Below are 18,246 nucleotides of genomic sequence, written 5' to 3' on the forward strand. Positions count from 1 at the left end.
ATGAATTCATGAAATACAAATTAAAAATATAGTATATATTTATATATGTTCACACGATATTTTAATTGTATTCTTAATTAACTATTTATAAATATATTATAAAAAAAATTTATTATTTATAAAAAAATATGACATTTAAATTAATTATATCTTTATTCTTCTATTAAAGGAAATTAAGAATGTTACTATTAAATTCAATTATATCTTACTCTTTTAATAGCATTTCATTTAATTAAATAGTATTCAATTAATACACTCTTTTTAATAGTATTTCATTAATTATAAATATCTTACTCTTTTTAAGAAGATAAAATTTCGAGGAAGGAAAACAAATTCAAATTTTATTTAAGAATATGGAATGTATATACAGATAGTTTTGTTTTTCTCTTCCTCTCGTGATTCAGCTGCCATCCCAAGTGAGAAAAGAACAACTCTCTGAATATTAAGTAGGAACAAAGAGAAAACAAGTCTATATATATTTAATACACACTCTCACAGGAGAAACACACTGTATCCACATATACATTGACTTCAATTTCCACGCACCTTATTCTACTACCAGGTGCTTGCTATCCACAAACATGGCGATAGGTGCAGTTTCCATGGGTGTTCATGGATGGGGAGACATGAAGAGTCTCAGCCTCCAAGTCATCACCGGTCGATGGTTCGTCGTCTTTGCCTCCTTTCTAATCATGGCTGCTGCCGGAGCCACCTACATGTTCGGTCTCTACTCCGGCGACATCAAATCCACCCTTGGCTACGACCAAACCACTCTCAATCTCCTCAGTTTCTTCAAGGACTTTGGTAGCAACGTTGGAGTCCTCTCCGGTCTTATCAACGAGCTCACTCCACCTTGGGTGGTCCTCGCCATCGGTGCCATCCTAAACTTCTTCGGCTACTTCATGATATGGCTTTCCGTCACTAAGAGAATAGCCAGACCCCAAGTGTGGCAGATGTGTCTCTACATCTGCATAGGCGCTAACTCTCAGTCCTTCGCCAACACCGGTTCCCTTGTCACCTGTGTCAAGAACTTCCCAGAAAGTCGTGGTGCTGTGTTGGGCATTCTCAAAGGCTACGTGGGTCTCAGTGGTGCAATCATCACACAATTGTACTCTGCTATTTACTATGACGACACCAGGGCTTTGATTTTGCTCATAGGTTGGCTCCCAGCTGCTATTTCCTTTGCTTTCCTTCGAACCATTCGCTACATGAAGCCGGTTAGGCAGACCAATGAGCTCAAGGTTTTCTACAACTTTCTCTATATCTCTCTTGGCCTAGCTGGGTTTCTTTTGGTCATGATTACTATACAGAAAAGGGTCAACTTTACTCAGAGTGAGTATGGTGTGAGCGCCGGTATCGTCATCTTCTTGCTCTTCCTCCCACTTCTTGTCGTTTCTATAGAAGAACATAAGATCTGGCACAGTAAAAGGCTTGCTTTGGTTGACCCTTCCCCGGTGAAAATAGTGACCGAGGGTGAAAAAGTGAAACCGAATGAGGCTACTAATGGGAACGCTTCAGTTACAGCAGTTTCCAACGACACAAAGTGGTGGGAAAATGTGTTTAGTCCACCAGAAAGAGGTGAGGACTACACGATACTTCAAGCGCTATTCAGCATAGACATGTTAATACTTTTCATAACTTGCATATGCGGTGTTGGGGGCACGCTCACTGCAATAGACAATTTGAATCAGATAGGATCCTCTCTTAGATACCCCAAGAAAAGTATAAGCACTTTTGTGTCCCTGGTGAGCATTTGGAACTATATGGGAAGGGTTTTCTCTGGATTTGTTTCTGAACATTTTCTCCGCAAGTACAAGTTTCCCCGTCCTCTCATGCTTTCTCTAACTCTGCTCTTATCCTGTGTTGGTCACCTTCTGATAGCATTTGATGTGCCAAACGGGCTTTATGCTGCGTCGGTGATCATCGGGTTTTGTTTTGGCGCTCAGTGGCCTTTACTTTTTGCCATTATATCAGAGCTTTTTGGACTAAAATATTATGCAACTTTGTACAATTTTGGAAGCGTAGCAAGTCCATTAGGGTTATACGTGCTTAATGTGGTGATGACCGGGCATTTGTACGACAAAGAAGCAAAGAAGCAACTCGCAGCGTTGGGGCTTGAGAGAAAGGAAGGACAGGAATTGAACTGTATCGGGGTGGATTGCTTCAAGTTATCCTTCATCATTATCACAGCTGCAACTTTCTTCGGTGCCATTGTTTCACTGATTTTGGTGGCTAGGACGAGAAAGTTTTACAGTGGTGACATATACAAGAGATTCCAGGATGCAGCGACGGTGTCAGAAACTGAAATGGCAGAGGTAGAGAAGACGAGCAAGGCAGAGAAAGATGCCAAACATATGGTGCCGCCGACTCAGAACTAGGACTAATATGGTAAAAGATGATCTTGTTGTAGTCAAGCTTCACACAGAGATTAATTAATTAATGATGTCGCCTTAAATATTAGACAATGTAATATGTAACATTATAGTTTGCCACAATTTCTTTGCCGTAGTGTATACTTTTCGTTTTCTCTGTCACACAAAACGACGTGCCCTTTTTTCGCATTTATTCTAGAACGAGTAAAATAGAATAAAAGAAACATGATTGCCGCGTTATTGTAGCGGTTGACTATTCTTGCTTCGGCTTCGTGGTTTGACTATATATATCTTTTCAAATCAGCAAAGGGTAACACAAGATCAAAGAAAAAAGAAATTTAAAGTTTGCACATTTAATTATAATATGCAAGTGGCTGCATGGCTAGTGTCTGATTAACAACACTATACATGGACTAAACTATATTATTTATCAAAATGAGTCTAATTTTAAATATATATATGATGTATACCTAAAATAATAATATGATTCTTACAGCTAATCAAGTCAACGTATATCACTCTAATCAAAGTTTTATTTGTCATGGCACTCAACAATTTGACATTTAAATATTAAAGAAAAGTTCCAAGAAAACACTTGTAGGAAGATATAGTAAATAAGTAGGAAAACACTTGTAAATGGGTTGAGGCATCTTCGGGTGTGTTATGCTATGATAAAAATAATTATATCATTTTCATATCCAACGAACTTTTACATACACTTTGCGTTTATTATTTTACCTTTTAATTTCTCTTTTTTTTTTTTACAAATACAAAATTAACTCTTTCAATTACTAAAATATTTTCAAAAGTGAATTGATGAAACTTCGACATTTCCAAGACAATAACCGAATTGGGTGAATCTCTCCTATAATTTGATGATTTGGAAAAAAAGTGATATATAAACTAAATCTTTGAAACCATTTAGGTAAGGTAAAAATATAGGACACCAATTACATACACTAAATCAAAATTTATCTCCAAATTTAAATTTAAAATAAGATCCATAGAATTCTAATTACAAACTGATTTTTTTAGTTAATCAGCAAATATTAGTTTTTGTCGATTAAACTCACAACCTCTTTTATTCTTACTTCTGAATCTACTAAACTAATTTTATTTCTTCACATTATTTAAATTTAACACATGACCTTTTTCTCCATCCTTTATAAATCCTAGTCCCTTTCTTTACTTTCTTTCCATCTAACCACTAAACTACTTTATTATTCTTAGTTATAAACAGATTTAACTCTCATTAGTTTTCACTTACCTAATTATTATTTATTTTTGAAATATTGTAAATATTGTTAAACATAATAATTTAACAGAATCTAAAATTTACTATATAACTGAAAATATTTTATACTAATCACATTTGCATCAATATTTAACATGTATTTAACTTGAAACTGTTCAAATCAAAGTTTATAAGTTATAATCCAACTGTGTTAACTGACAGATGAAGGAAACAAGGGAATTCAACAACTGTCACCCACGTGCATGTATTTCTAATTCTAGTCAAACTATTACATGCATCATCATGGTAGCAATAACATGTTTGATTAATAATAATACAGAATAAAGGAAATTTACCTAAACAAAAGTTGATGATGGGAGATGAGCGGTGGTCGGAGATTTCTTCCTCCACCTGCTGGGTCTGTGGTTTGCGTAGGCAGATAGTATTAGGTTTACATCCAATTTTAACCATAGATTATGATACCACTTATTAGGTTTACAGAGGAGGTTTTACCGGAGAGATACAACACTAATAAGACCTGAGTATAAGAAATTGACATCACTCTCAATCCAAAATCTTTATGAGTCTTTATTTTTATATAATGTTCTACTTTCTCATTTCTAAACAATGTAAAACTTAGACTTACACTTAAATTCCAAACAAATAGAAAGAAAAACGAAAAAAAATAATAATTGAGAAAACTAAATATAAAATTATATTAAAAGAAAACACAATTTACCTGAACATAATCCTAAATAATAACCGGTACGAGGACACATATTTTCATTGGACTTCGTATTATTAGTGGTTCGTTAGTTCTGTTATAAAGTTACGCTAAATCAAGAATAAAGGAATTTAAACGAGTGTTTATTATGAATGCCAGTGATGGTCAAAATAAGGAAATCACAACTCATGGTCAAAAAATTTCAAGTGTCTATCTATAGTCACAATGACTATACATCATATATATCTAAGCCTTCTAAAAAGATAAGAAAGATGATAAATGATATAGTTTTTTTTTTACTAAAATATCTCGAAGATTATAAGGAATTTATTTATAATTATTAATTACATCAAAATCACTTATAAATGCTTGAACTCATGTATTGGACCCATGTCCAATTGTCCCTTTATACTCTTTACCCTGTTGTGTCAGTCCAGGAATGTCACCATATTTTTTAGTCGGTCTAAGAAATGTCATGACCTTACATAAGATGAAGATATATCAAAAATTATAATTTGAAAAAAAAAATGACAAATTTTTTTTTGTTTATACTAAGATATTGTTTTTTATTTTTATTTTTTATTTATTTTTAAAAAAATTCACTTGTTAGGAAAAGGTAAAAAAGTTATCAAGTTTGTTAAAGATTTTTTTGTCAAAATATCATTCCTCAATATATATTCTCACTGTGTTCAAAAATTAAAGAGAGAGAATTTTTTATATAAACTACAAAATTTGAATAACAAAAAAATAATGCTCCAACAAAAATTTCAGTTAAAATAATCTAATATATGTAGTTAATTACTACATATAATCAAATCCTGTTTCAAAATAGTAATTTAATTTTAAAAATAATAATTATATTAATATAGTAAAATTGAATTAAAATCTATCATATAGTATAAAATTTTAGTTTAAAAAATAAGTGATATAATTTAAAAGCTTAATTGAATGTAGTAATGACATATAGACAATAAAAATGTATTTATTAAATTATAAATTAATATATATATATATATATATATAATAATTTTAATATTTTTATTATAATTATTTTTAAGAAGTATATTAATGATAGTTTTATAATTAATTAATATCAAAATTGTGTGGCTTTATTCCGCATATTCATTTTTTTATTTCACTTCATCTATATTTATATATAAAGAAATTTTTATTTTTTTTATTTATGTTTATCAATTTTATTATTTAAGTAAAAAAAATAAATTTAAGTAATTATTTTATTAACTTTACTTTTAAAGTGATTACTTTAACTTTTATAAGTAATATGATTAAAGGATTTCTCTACTTTATAGTGAAGCGATCAGGCACTTAAAATAAAGTATGATGATAATTATTATAATTGTTATTATTTGATTCCAAAATTACTGTTGTAATTATAATTAATTTTAAATTCTAGCCAAAATATATTAAGGTTGCCATACTTTTAAATAGTTAATTTAGGAATAAACTGTTATTATTGTGCTTCTATTTTTTTAAATGACGAACTTCAAATTGTTCTACACTTGCTTGAAGAATTTGTATTATTATCGAATATGAATTGCAAATTAACATAAACAATATTAATACAAATTTTCCTAAGAAATCACATGACTTGGCAAAAATACTCACATCCATTGATAAAATCCGTGACGAATAAATACTACATGCGGATATTTATTATCCGCGGATAGCGGGTAACGGGTATTTTAATACCCGCTTATAAACGGGTCGGATACGGATATCATACTATCCGTACCTGCGGGTATCCGTTACCCGCAAAAAAATAAAAATAAAATTTAATTTATATTTTATTAAGTTAAATTTAATTAAAATTTAATTAAAAATATATTTTATTATGTCAAATTTAATTATAATTATAATTTAATTTAATTTGATTTATATTTAATTTATATAATTTAATATTAAAAAATTTATAAAATATATATTTTTTTTAAAATATTTGCGGGTATCGGATATCCACGGGTACCCGCGGGTTTTAAAAATATCCGCAGATATTTTTTAAACGGATATCCAACGATTAAACGGGTGGGAACAGACAGATTTTTTTTTGGTAGATCGGGTTGCGGGTGGACACTATCCGTGCCCGACCCGACCCGTTGCCATTCCTACACAGGACTATTAATTTTAATTATTTCCTATTACAATCTGAAATTAATTTGTAATAACAAATTTTAATCCTAAGCAAGTGTTCCTAAAATAACTTCTTTTAATAAATTTGGATTTTCTACTAGTTTTTTATGTATTATTTTTCTACTATGCTTTCTTAATACACGGATTACCATTAATTTTAACATTTTAAAATATATTAAAATGATATTTGAAATATCAGTACAGTGTATTCGTAATGTCCAATAGATGACAACACAAAAAAAAAAACATTAGAGAATCTATATTTTTTTAATATGTTTCATATAATTCTTTTTTATTATTTAACATTCTCCATAACTAAGAGAAGATTATTATAACAAGCCATGAATTATTTGTTGTGAAGATTTTTGTACTCTGATTATCTAAATATATATATCAGGAGACAGATACGATTGGAGTATATCATTTGATTTTCTTGTAGAATATTATTACACGGAATTGTTGAAAATCACTTATATTTTTATCCATTAATTATTTATTAGTGAGTTTTCTACGTTTCGTATCTATTGATCAGATCCAGATTCCACAAGAACCCAATATTCCAGGGTCAACAACTTCGCTCTTTATTTAATATAATAATATTAATAATAATATATAATAAAATAATTCCAGTTACCTAGCCGCCCTGTTGCCCATGAGCTGGTTTGATTTACACAATAATATGCGTCTAAACATAAAACTTACAATTAAGATTAGATTCAATTGAACACACATGCTTTAATTATATGATAAGAAGTTTAAACAAAATAGATATTTTATATTTTTTAGTGGGATAAACTTACAATTAGAGTTGTGAAAATAGGTAATTCGATCCAATTCACCATTGATTAATCATTTAGTGAGTCAATTAACCCGACTCATTTATTAGTGAGTCAACAAAATTCAAACTCGGTCCAATTCACCATGAGTTGGTGGATTAAAGAGGTTGGCTCACGGATCACTTAATTTAAAAAAAAAAGTACAATTTTTTTACTTTTTTTCGGTCAAAACTAAATTATAATTTTAATTAAAATCTAAATAAATTTTATACAATCCAAATACAAACTAAAATCACAAAAATACAACTTATCTATGTGTTGGTTAAAAAAATAACCTAACATGAACCAAATGCAAAAATCAACTTAATAAAAAACATTGAGTGACCATTTATTTGCAGATTGGCGAACCAAAACAATTCACTACGGGTCCAATCCGGGAGAGTCAGGTTCTAGGTGAGTCGGATAAAAAATCAACCGTATTGAAATTTTTAAACAAATTTCAACCCAACTCAACCTAAACCTGTGATAATCTTATTGACTCGCGAATTAGAGTTCTACTTACAATATATTTGGATATGAGCATTTTAACATGATTGGACAGTGGATGATTTATTTAACAAAACAAATTTGAAGTTATTCAAAGATTTTAGACCACATGAGCAACTTTTTTTTCTAAGTAAATACAAACCATATATTTATTATTATTATTATATGAAATTTTGTTTTGTTAATAAATTGTTTAAACCTTATTATAAAGGTACTTTTATATATTTAAAAATATTATTAATTAAGTTTTAAGTTTTTTAACAGTTTGTATATTTTCAATTGAAATATTTTGTTAATTGTGTGATATGATTGTTATTTTCTCTTCTCATTTTTAAATTTAAGATTTTATAATTAATATAAAGCAATATAATAAAAAAAATTTAATAATTATAAAAAAATCTTATGTGTTTTAATAAAAGCTGAACAAAAAATATAAAAATTTATAAAACACTTAAAATTTAAGTTTAATGTAATTATTGAACTCATTGAAATTCAAGTTAACTCATGTTTCTATCTTTGCCTCGCCCTCATACTTTAGTAATAGCAAAATTTTAATTCTACCTTTCATTTGCAAATATGACCAGAAATTAAATTTTAATGAATCAAGATTTTCTTAATGTTTGAATTCAATTAAAATGTTTTATTTGAAATTCACAAAATACACTTTGTCAAAAAATAACTTAATAGTTTTTGGTAAGCAAAAAATTTATGGTAATTTCTCTTAATTTTAAATTGAAATTATTTATTCTTTTTTATATACAAACTACAAAATAAAGTTGTAAAATACTCCAAACAAATATAATAAAAGATTCATTATGGCTGCCAATCCTTTTCCTTTTAAATATTATACAATAATTTCAATCTTCAATGACGAATATACAACGACACTATGACTTATTTTTTAACCACGACAAGGTCAAATGTTTTTTTTATTATTAAACACAGTGAAGAATGGAAGAACAACAAAGAAAGACAAAAACAGAATTAAGATACAAATAAGTGTATAGAAGATGGAAAAAAAGTGAGAAATGGTGGAAATTTGGTGACAGTGATTTATCAGATACCTCATACACAAGATATCAAATAAGATCACCATAATTGTGGCTACAAATCAGAAATGGAAGCTTACAAAATCTCTAACAGATTATGCATTTAAAGCCAACTAACAATGTTAAATATCTTTAGGATTTTCAAACACCCTCTCTGTCATCTATATTCCATATGTGGAAAATTATCTTGCAATCTTCTGTCATCTTTATATTTTTTAAATAAAATGAAAGAAGTTAGAGAAAAGTCAGTGGTTAGTGTGGTTGAGTAAAACGGTAGACAGAATAATGATTTAAAAGTAATTATAAACAAAAATTATATCTTAATTAGATATAAAAGGTTCACACACTAGAAAATTTTATAGTTGTGAACCCATCATCACTCTTTTCCAAAATATTTAAAAATGTAAAACTTACACTTCCCCAGTAAATATGTAGAAGTGAGTAATATATTTCTCATGCGCACGTTGACTTTACACTTTATTGGTCCATTCTCATTTCCTTTTTATTTTATCTTTCAATTTATGTTATCCATCTACTGTATATACTAATTTTGGTGAGTTCACAAAACATTTTCTATAAGAGGTGATGTAATGACAAATTAAAAAATAAAAGTAAAGAGTAATAGATTCTAATGTCATAATACATGACTGAGATTCCTTTAAAAAAACTGTAACGGTTAACTATGGTTGTTATATTTTTCATATTTTAAATACTCAGACACACTATATATATTAATGGTAGCTATTGTAACAAGCTGGAAGTGCTTGGTATTCACAAAACATGGTGATGGGTGCAGCTTCCATGGGTGTTCATGGATGGGGAGACATGAAGAGTCTCAGCCTCCAAGTCATCACCGGTCGATGGTTCGTCGTCTTTGCCTCCTTTCTAATCATGGCTGCTGCCGGAGCCACCTACATGTTCGGTCTCTACTCCGGCGACATCAAATCCACCCTTGGCTACGACCAAACCACTCTCAATCTCCTCAGTTTCTTCAAGGACTTGGGCACTAACGTTGGAGTCATGTCTGGTCTTATCAACGAGCTCACTCCACCCTGGGTGGTGCTAGCCATGGGTGCTGTCCTAAACTTCTTCGGTTACTTCATGATTTGGCTCTCCGTCACCCAGAAAATAGCCAGACCCCAAGTGTGGCAGATGTGTCTCTACATCTGCATAGGTGCTAACTCTCAGTCCTTCGCCAACACCGGTTCCCTTGTCACCTGTGTCAAGAACTTCCCAGAAAGTCGTGGTGTTGTGTTAGGCATCCTCAAAGGCTACTTGGGTCTCAGTGGTGCAATCATCACACAATTGTACTCTGCTATTTACTATGACGATACGAAGGCTTTGATTTTGCTCATAGGTTGGCTTCCAGCTGCTGTTTCCTTTGCTTTCCTTCGAACCATTCGCTACCTCAAGCCCGTTAGGCAGCCCAATGAACTCAAGGTTTTCTACAACTTTCTCTATATCTCTCTTGGTCTTGCTGGGTTTCTTTTGGTCATGATCACTATACAGAAAAGGTTGAACTTTACTCAGAGTGAGTATGGTGTGAGCGCGGGTATTGTGATCTTCTTGCTCTTCCTCCCACTTGCTGTTGTTTCCATCGAAGAACATAAGATCTGGCAGAGTAAAAGGCTTGCTTTGGTTGATCCTTCTCCGGTGAAAATAGTCACTGAGGGTGAAAAAGTGAAACTGAACGAGGCTACTAATGGGAACGCTTCGGTTACAGCGGTTTCCAACGACACCAAGTGGTGGGAAAATGTGTTTAGTCCACCCGAAAGAGGCGAGGACTATACAATACTTCAAGCACTATTCAGCATCGACATGTTCATCCTCTTCATATGTAGCATCTGTGGTATTGGGGGCACGTTGACTGCAATAGATAATCTGGGTCAGATAGGAAACTCGCTTCGATACCCCAAGAAAAGCATAAGCACTTTCGTGTCCCTGGTAAGCATTTGGAACTACCTAGGACGGGTTTTTTCTGGATTTGTTTCTGAACATTTTCTACACAAGTACAAGTTCCCTCGTCCTCTCATGCTTACTCTAACTATGCTCCTATCGTGTGTTGGCCACCTTCTGATAGCATTTGATGTGGCAAATGGCCTTTATGCGGCTTCGGTGATCATAGGGTTTTGTTTTGGAGCTCAGTGGCCGTTACTTTTTGCCATTATATCAGAGCTTTTTGGACTAAAATATTATGCAACTTTGTACAATTTCGGAAGTGCAGCGAGTCCACTAGGACTATATGTTCTTAACGTGGTGATGACTGGGCATTTGTACGACAAAGAAGCAAAGAAGCAACTCGCAGCGTTGGGGCTTGAAAGAAAGAAAGGTCAAGAATTGAATTGTATAGGGGTTCATTGCTTCAAGTTATCCTTCATCATTATCACAGCTGCAACTTTCTTTGGTGCCATTGTTTCACTGATTCTGGTGGCTAGGACAAGAAAGTTTTACAAAGGTGACATATACAAGAGATTCAGGGATGCAGCCACGGTGTCAGAAACCGAAATGGCGGGGGTGGAGAACGCAAACGGTGCAGAGAAAGATGAGAAACATGTGGTGCCAACTCATCGTGATCAGAACAGCGACTAACGATAAAGGATGATGATGTTGTTGACGATGAAAGGTCCAAGGGAGAAACTAATTAACAAATAATTTGGTCATACATGTTAGAAAAATGTGTAATGTGTTACATTTTCTTTGCTATGAGTATACTTTTCAGTTTCTTTGTCACACAAAAGGACGTGTCCCTTGTTCTTGCATGTATTCAAGAACCAGACAAATAAAATAAGAGAAACATGATTGCCGTGTTATTGAGTTAATTGCTAGTTTACTGATTTAATTATGAACTCATGCAACGCAAGTTACCCTGTTCCAGTTTATGCCTATCATCTTTAATTGTTTTATGTTTTGTTAAGAAGCTTCTTAATAGTGGGTTAGTGAAATATGAACTGTGATGTAACCAAGTACGAGAGATATTTTATACTTTAAACTTAGAAAAAATGTTAAAATTAAAATCATATTTATATTTTTGTGGAAAACGCTAATCCATCATTTTAATTTCCCACCCTTTTCTTGTTTCTTGGTACAATTACTTCTCGTCAGAAACAAAAAGTCTAAGAAGTGAAATCAGCAAGTTGTAAGCATTTCACATTGGTGTCCACACCAAACAAAAAAACAAAAACTGAGAAATGATCTGCATTTTTGGATATCTGCGAAATTGTCAAAGCCATGTTGGTGACAGAAATAGATGTTCACGGTTGGATAAAACAGACAAATTGTGCAGAAAAAATTAGTAAACGTTCAATTTAGTGATTTGTTGTATTTCGTAGCCATAATAATAATTTAAGTTTCTGAAATTTATTTATTTATTTATTTTGACGTGTATGATTGTTAGTTAAGTTCTGAAAATAGAGATCAATATAAAAAAATATAATGATTTAAATTTTTAAATAAACTCTAAACTTTCGATAAAGCTTTTAATTTCTTTTAGTTTAATAATTAATATAATAATGAGATAAAATTTAAGTGTACTAAATTAGCCATTTAAACTGTTGGTATGGTATGAACCTCTTAATGGTTTATTTAGATGACATAAAGGGCCCATTTGACCCATTTTGGTTGCCAACAAGTTACGGCCCATAAGTGGATTGATCAAGTTGATATGTGAATTAAAAACAGTCTTTTTCTTTTATATTTTTGTATCTGAGCGAATCCTGTAACGTTAAGTAATAAATGAATAAAATATAAAAGAATAATTGTTAGAACTGAAAATAAAAAACCAAAGCAAATAAAATCAGAAAATACAATCAAAAAGCATAAACGCCACTAGACTTTATTATTATTATTATTATTAAACGTCCTATCTTTGATCTTTGTTCACACACTTTATTCTTTTTTTAACTGATTATCATTTCCAATCTACTAATATATTTTAAATTAAGTTTAATATACTTTTTAAAAATTAAATTCCTAAAAATATAGTCTTATATCATTATTATAATCCCTGTGTTTATATGTAAATTAGAGTAGTAATCATGTTAAATAAACATTTAGCTGTCGGTTTTTTCAGAAGTATCTGTAAATGGTTTCTACAACATAAGTGTTTTTAGAATCTTTGAACATCTCATAATTTTTAATATAGTAAGTTCCGAGTTTAATTTGTTTATCTTTAAGAGTAATTATAAATAATGTACTTAAAACTAAATTTATATGTACAAAAGCAGTCATCATCAAAAAATTAGCCATAAATTTCACACGTTTTAAATTTTATTCCTTGTAAAATTTATATAGAGAAAAAAAATCTTAGACAAGCGGGACACTCAAAAGAAAATTTCTTCTTATGCTCTGTTTTAAAAGATAGTGAAAAAAAAAAACTTTAGAATTCAAAAATCCCAACATAATTTTAATTTTAAATATCATTGACTAATTTAGATGTCGTTGTGATCATTAATATATTATAAAAATATTGTCAAATAATTGTATATGAAAAATAAATGTGAATTCGTGTTTTTCACAAGTATAGCTCTACAAAGTATACTCGTAAAGTGTTTGTTTAGTTCTTAATCACTCACGATAAGTGTAGATTTGATGATGTGTTTGACTAATTAGGCATGCGAGTTGTGTTAGATACATAGTTGCTGGTATTTCATAGTTTCAATAAGGTCACTTGCGTATGTTGTATTTAAGCGGAGTGATACCACAAATTTAGTAAATCATGGTAGCAAAGAGAAATTTCATAAAATTGTAAAATTTAGTATGTTTTGTTAGTTTTCAATTTTTGGATGGATTCTAACATATATTTAATGGTCTGGATTCAAATTAAACAATTTCCTAGCAGCAGATAAGTTTGGAATTGATTTAATTGAGTTAAGTTTGTTTTTGTCGTTCAAACTTAAAATTGTTTTTTCTAATCATATTTTGAAGAAAGTTTCAATTGGTTTCTCAGTTCAAATATCTTTCAAAGACTTCAATGTCTCGTAGGATAAGGAGAAGGAGAAATACGTAGAAAAGTAAAAGTTTGAAGAAAAAGCTGAAAATTGAAATTAGTAATTTTGAAGAAATAAAAGACCAAAATAGAATTATTTAAAATTTTAGAAACCGTGAAAGTGACCCCACCATTCCCATACACTTGCAGGAGTCCAAATTCAAAAAGGCTATTAGGTGGCCCTACAAAATTTGGTCTTCCGTTGACTTACATGTGTTTCAGGGGAGTACCTATTAAGACCGTTGTTTGCATATGTTTTGCTGTAACAAGATAAAAAATAAAAATAAAATTATCAAAAATATATTGTGAAAATAATAGCCTTCCAAAATGTATATCTTATTAATATTATTAAAGATAAGGATTTTAAAAAAATTATTTCAAGAAAAAATTTCTATATAATTCAGTCAAATTATTATGACCTAAATACGTTAAGAAACTTAAACCATTGCAACCTGGAAGAGTGAACATTTCTCCAATCACATGTGCCATTCTTGGATGTTCAGTGATAGGTCTTGTCATGTATACTCTTCTCTTATTATACACAGCAGTATGGAAACCCTCACTCTAAGGTCAAAGGCTATTATTTTGATAACTCTTTTTTCATAAATATATTATTTGATAATTTTACCATAATAGTAAAATAATGTAATATTTAAGAATTAACTTGTTAATTTAAATACTTATATTATATATCTATATATGTATGCATTGGCTCGCACATCTTCAAAGTTAAATAAAACCCTGCAACATCGCAAACTCAGTGACTGACAAACATGGCAGTTGCAGTAGGAGGTATGGTGAACACCAATGGCCTCTTCGTCCAAGTCATCACCGGACGGTGGTTCGTGGTGTTCGCCTCCTTCCTTATCATGGCCGCCGCCGGCGCCACCTACATGTTCAGTCTATACTCCGGCGACATCAAATACGCCCTGGCCTACGACCAAACGACCCTCAACCTCCTGAGTTTCTTCAAAGACCTGGGGGGCAATGTCGGCGTGCTCTCCGGTCTCATAAACGAGATCACTCCCCCGTGGGTGGTCCTGGCCATGGGCTCCCTCCTCAACTTCTTCGGCTACTTCATGATATGGCTGGCGGTCACAAAAAGAATACCCAAACCGCAAGTGTGGCAGATGTGCCTCTACATCTGCATCGGCGCCAACTCTCAGTCCTTCGCCAACACCGGTTCCCTCGTCACCTGCGTCAAGAACTTCCCCGAGAGCCGTGGCGTTGTGTTGGGCATCCTCAAAGGCTACGTGGGTCTCAGTGGAGCCATCATCACCCAGCTCTACTACGCCTTCTACTTCGACGACTCCAGGTCCTTGATTTTGCTCATAGCCTGGCTCCCAGCGGCTATCTCCTTCGCTTTCCTTCGAACCATTCGCTACATGAAGCCCGTTCGACAACCCAACGAGCTCAGTGTCTTCTACAAGTTCTTGTACATCTCACTGGGTCTCGCTGGCTTCCTCTTGCTCATGATCATTCTTCAGAAGAAACTCTCCTTCTCGCAGAGTGAGTATGGCGTCAGTGCCGGGGTTGTGCTTCTCCTGCTCTTCCTCCCTCTTGCTGTTGTTTTTGTTGAACAATTTAAAATCAGGGAAACGCAGAAGCTAGCATTCATTGACCCATCCCCGGTGAAGATATCAGCCGAAAGAGAGCTACCGGAGTCAGCAAACGGTGACTCCAACCCGGTTCTGGGTCCGATTTCAAAGATCGAAGAGACCAGATGGTGGCAGAAAGTGTTTAGTCCACCGCCCAGAGGTGACGACTACACTATTCTTCAAGCACTATTCAGCTGGGACATGATACTTCTATTCGTAGCCGGCACGTGCGGTGTTGGGGGGACTTTGACCGCAATTGATAATCTTGGTCAGATTGGGAGCTCGCTAGGGTACTCCAAGGCTAGCATAAGCACGTTTGTGTCGTTGGTTAGCATTTGGAATTATATGGGGCGGGTTTTTTCTGGGTTTGTCTCTGAACATTTTCTGCAAGAGTACAAGTTCCCTCGACCACTCATGCTCACTCTAATCCTGTTCTTATCCTGCGTGGGTCACCTTTTAATAGCCTTCGACGTGCCGAACGGACTCTACGTGTCATCGGTGATCATCGGGTTCTGCTTTGGCGCGCAATGGCCTCTGGTGTTCGCCATAATCTCGGAGCTCTTCGGACTGAAGTACTATTCAACGTTGTACAACTTTGGCGGTGCAGCGAGCCCAATTGGGCTCTACGTTCTGAACGTGAGGGTCACCGGGCACCTGTATGACAAGGAGGCTCTGAAGCAACTTGCAGCGGCGGGGATCCCAAGAAATGGTAGCAAGGAATTGACTTGTACTGGGGCCAGCTGTTTCAAGTTGTCTTTCATCATTATCACTGCAGCCACCGTTTTGGGTGCCATGATTTCACTCATCTTGGTGGCCAGGACCATTCAGTTCTACAAAGGTGATATATACAAGAGGTACCGTGACCAAGCTGAGGAAAGCGCAACCGCAACCGCGACAACAACCGGCAGGACCACCGAGATGAAGGTGGTCGGAAGCGGCGGTGAGAGAAGAGAAGAAAGCGTGGTGGGAGGAGATTGAATTGAAGAACGTAGTACTTACACGTCAGTGCGTGAGTTAGATAGTGATCAATTTCCAGCCCCACGACATGGATGGCAAACCAAATAAAAGTTAGTGAATGGAAACACAAGTAGCAAGTAACAGATAGACTGACTCAAAATAGAGTTGGGACCACTTCTTTTTCTCTTTCTTGGACTGAAAAATTCGAGGGACTGAAAATTAAAATATAATTATTGTAGGGTGTGTATAAATACGTACAGCTGCCACTTTTATTCCATGAATACAGTAATCATCTTGTGGCTACACTTGTTTTAGCATGAGAAATAGACATTGAAGTATTTGTACTCCAGGAGTCGGAAAAGTTCATGATATATTAACTACTAAATTTTAATAATTTTTTTTTAATATTATATAATTTTAAAATGTTAAAGAAAAAAAAGATAGAAAAATGAAAAACTATTTAAAAATGTTATCTAAAAATACAAAGGAAATCGTCAAATCTTAATAATAAAACATCATTTTTCGTTTGCAAAATTGTCATCTCAACTCGTTTTGGTTTCGAGGGTAATTAAAAGTTGAAAATATTAGCTTTTTTTTTCTTTTTTATTTAGAGCACGATACGTGTCATAAAATTTTATATGATATAGCGATATATATGTATAATAATTTTTAAAAATATAATAGATATATGATTTTTATTGTGTGAATCTAAATTAAAATCATGCATATTAAAATTATCAACATATAGTTATTCTAAAAAGTTAAACAAAAATACATGTCAAATAGATATGTGATCCAAATTTAAAGTATTAGTGTATTAGATATTGAAATTGGACTAAGTTGATGGATAAATCAGTTAGTTTTTTTCTTAATTTTGTTTATATATATTATATATTATAAATTTTAAAAGTATAGATAACTCAATAAATAATTTTAAAATTTTTAATAGATTAATTAACGTTTTTTAATCAAATAAATTTAAATAATATTATTTTTATATATTAAATTACTATATTACAATTAATAATTATAACTTAGTTTTTATATATTAATCATTGAATTTATAATTATACTGAATATCTATATCTATAACAGATTAATTATTAAATTATGTTTTATTTTTTCTGAAATAAAAACATATCGAGAGTTAGAGACTAGTCTGTCTCGTTTATCTCTTACCCGTCAATTTGATAAGTCGTTTATCTTTTTCCCGCTAATTTATCTCTTCCCCACCAATTTGAAGGACAATGGATGAAAGTGATCTCACGTTTGAAAATAGTAAACAAGTTTAGAAATTAGTTTAAAAGTCATATCTTTTAAATATAAATCTAAGTTATTTTAAATGTTTTCTCATTGGTTTTAAAATTTTAATGTTTTGTGAAATAATAAAATTAAAACTAAACTCAGTGAAAAACTATTAAAATAAATAAGATATAAGTTAAAGTGATATATGATTTTTTAAATTGAGTATAAAGATAAGAATGATTATAGGATTCATATCCCACTCTACGTCCTCCATTCATTCTATTTCATTCTAATGTTCATATTTATATTTATGTGTGAGACTCAAATTCACACTTCCAATCCAAAATGATGTCTACATTATTAACTATGTTCTTAACGAGAAACTAATTTCGAACATTGTGAAGAATAAAACTAGGAGGAAGGGTAGCAGTAAATTAATTATAAAATTGTTGGGAATAGTCCAATTGTGAGTCAAAGTCCCACATTGAATAAAATAGACAAAGTTAAATACATAAGAATAAAGATTCATAACACATTTAAGATTTTGGAGTAAATGATGTCAAATGTCTATATGTATAAGATTAATGTCATATAATCATATGAAACAACAATC

The 18,246-nt window shown here is 32.2% G+C and overlaps 3 protein-coding genes across 3 annotated transcripts; all 3 read left to right on the forward strand.

The window, feature by feature from the left end:
• Positions 1 to 389: 389 nt before the first annotated feature.
• LOC114192773 (protein NUCLEAR FUSION DEFECTIVE 4-like) lies at positions 390 to 2,628 on the forward strand. The gene has a single exon (XM_028082585.2). It carries the CDS (start codon positions 582 to 584, stop codon positions 2,376 to 2,378), a length of 1,797 nt encoding a protein of 598 aa, XP_027938386.1. The 5' UTR covers positions 390 to 581; the 3' UTR covers positions 2,379 to 2,628.
• A 6,995-nt stretch (positions 2,629 to 9,623) lies between these two features.
• On the forward strand, positions 9,624 to 11,668 carry LOC114189851 (protein NUCLEAR FUSION DEFECTIVE 4-like). The gene has a single exon (XM_028078568.2). It carries the CDS (start codon positions 9,630 to 9,632, stop codon positions 11,436 to 11,438), a length of 1,809 nt encoding a protein of 602 aa, XP_027934369.1. The 5' UTR covers positions 9,624 to 9,629; the 3' UTR covers positions 11,439 to 11,668.
• Positions 11,669 to 14,506: 2,838 nt separating this feature from the next.
• On the forward strand, positions 14,507 to 16,782 carry LOC114192702 (protein NUCLEAR FUSION DEFECTIVE 4-like). The gene has a single exon (XM_028082488.2). It carries the CDS (start codon positions 14,607 to 14,609, stop codon positions 16,407 to 16,409), a length of 1,803 nt encoding a protein of 600 aa, XP_027938289.1. The 5' UTR covers positions 14,507 to 14,606; the 3' UTR covers positions 16,410 to 16,782.
• The last annotated feature ends 1,464 nt before the right edge of the window (positions 16,783 to 18,246 follow it).

This window comes from Vigna unguiculata, chromosome 7, assembly GCF_037176805.1.
Source record: "Vigna unguiculata cultivar grain cowpea cultivar isolate G323 ecotype 2 chromosome 7, ASM3717680v1, whole genome shotgun sequence".
Lineage (NCBI taxonomy): Eukaryota > Viridiplantae > Streptophyta > Magnoliopsida > Fabales > Fabaceae > Vigna > Vigna unguiculata.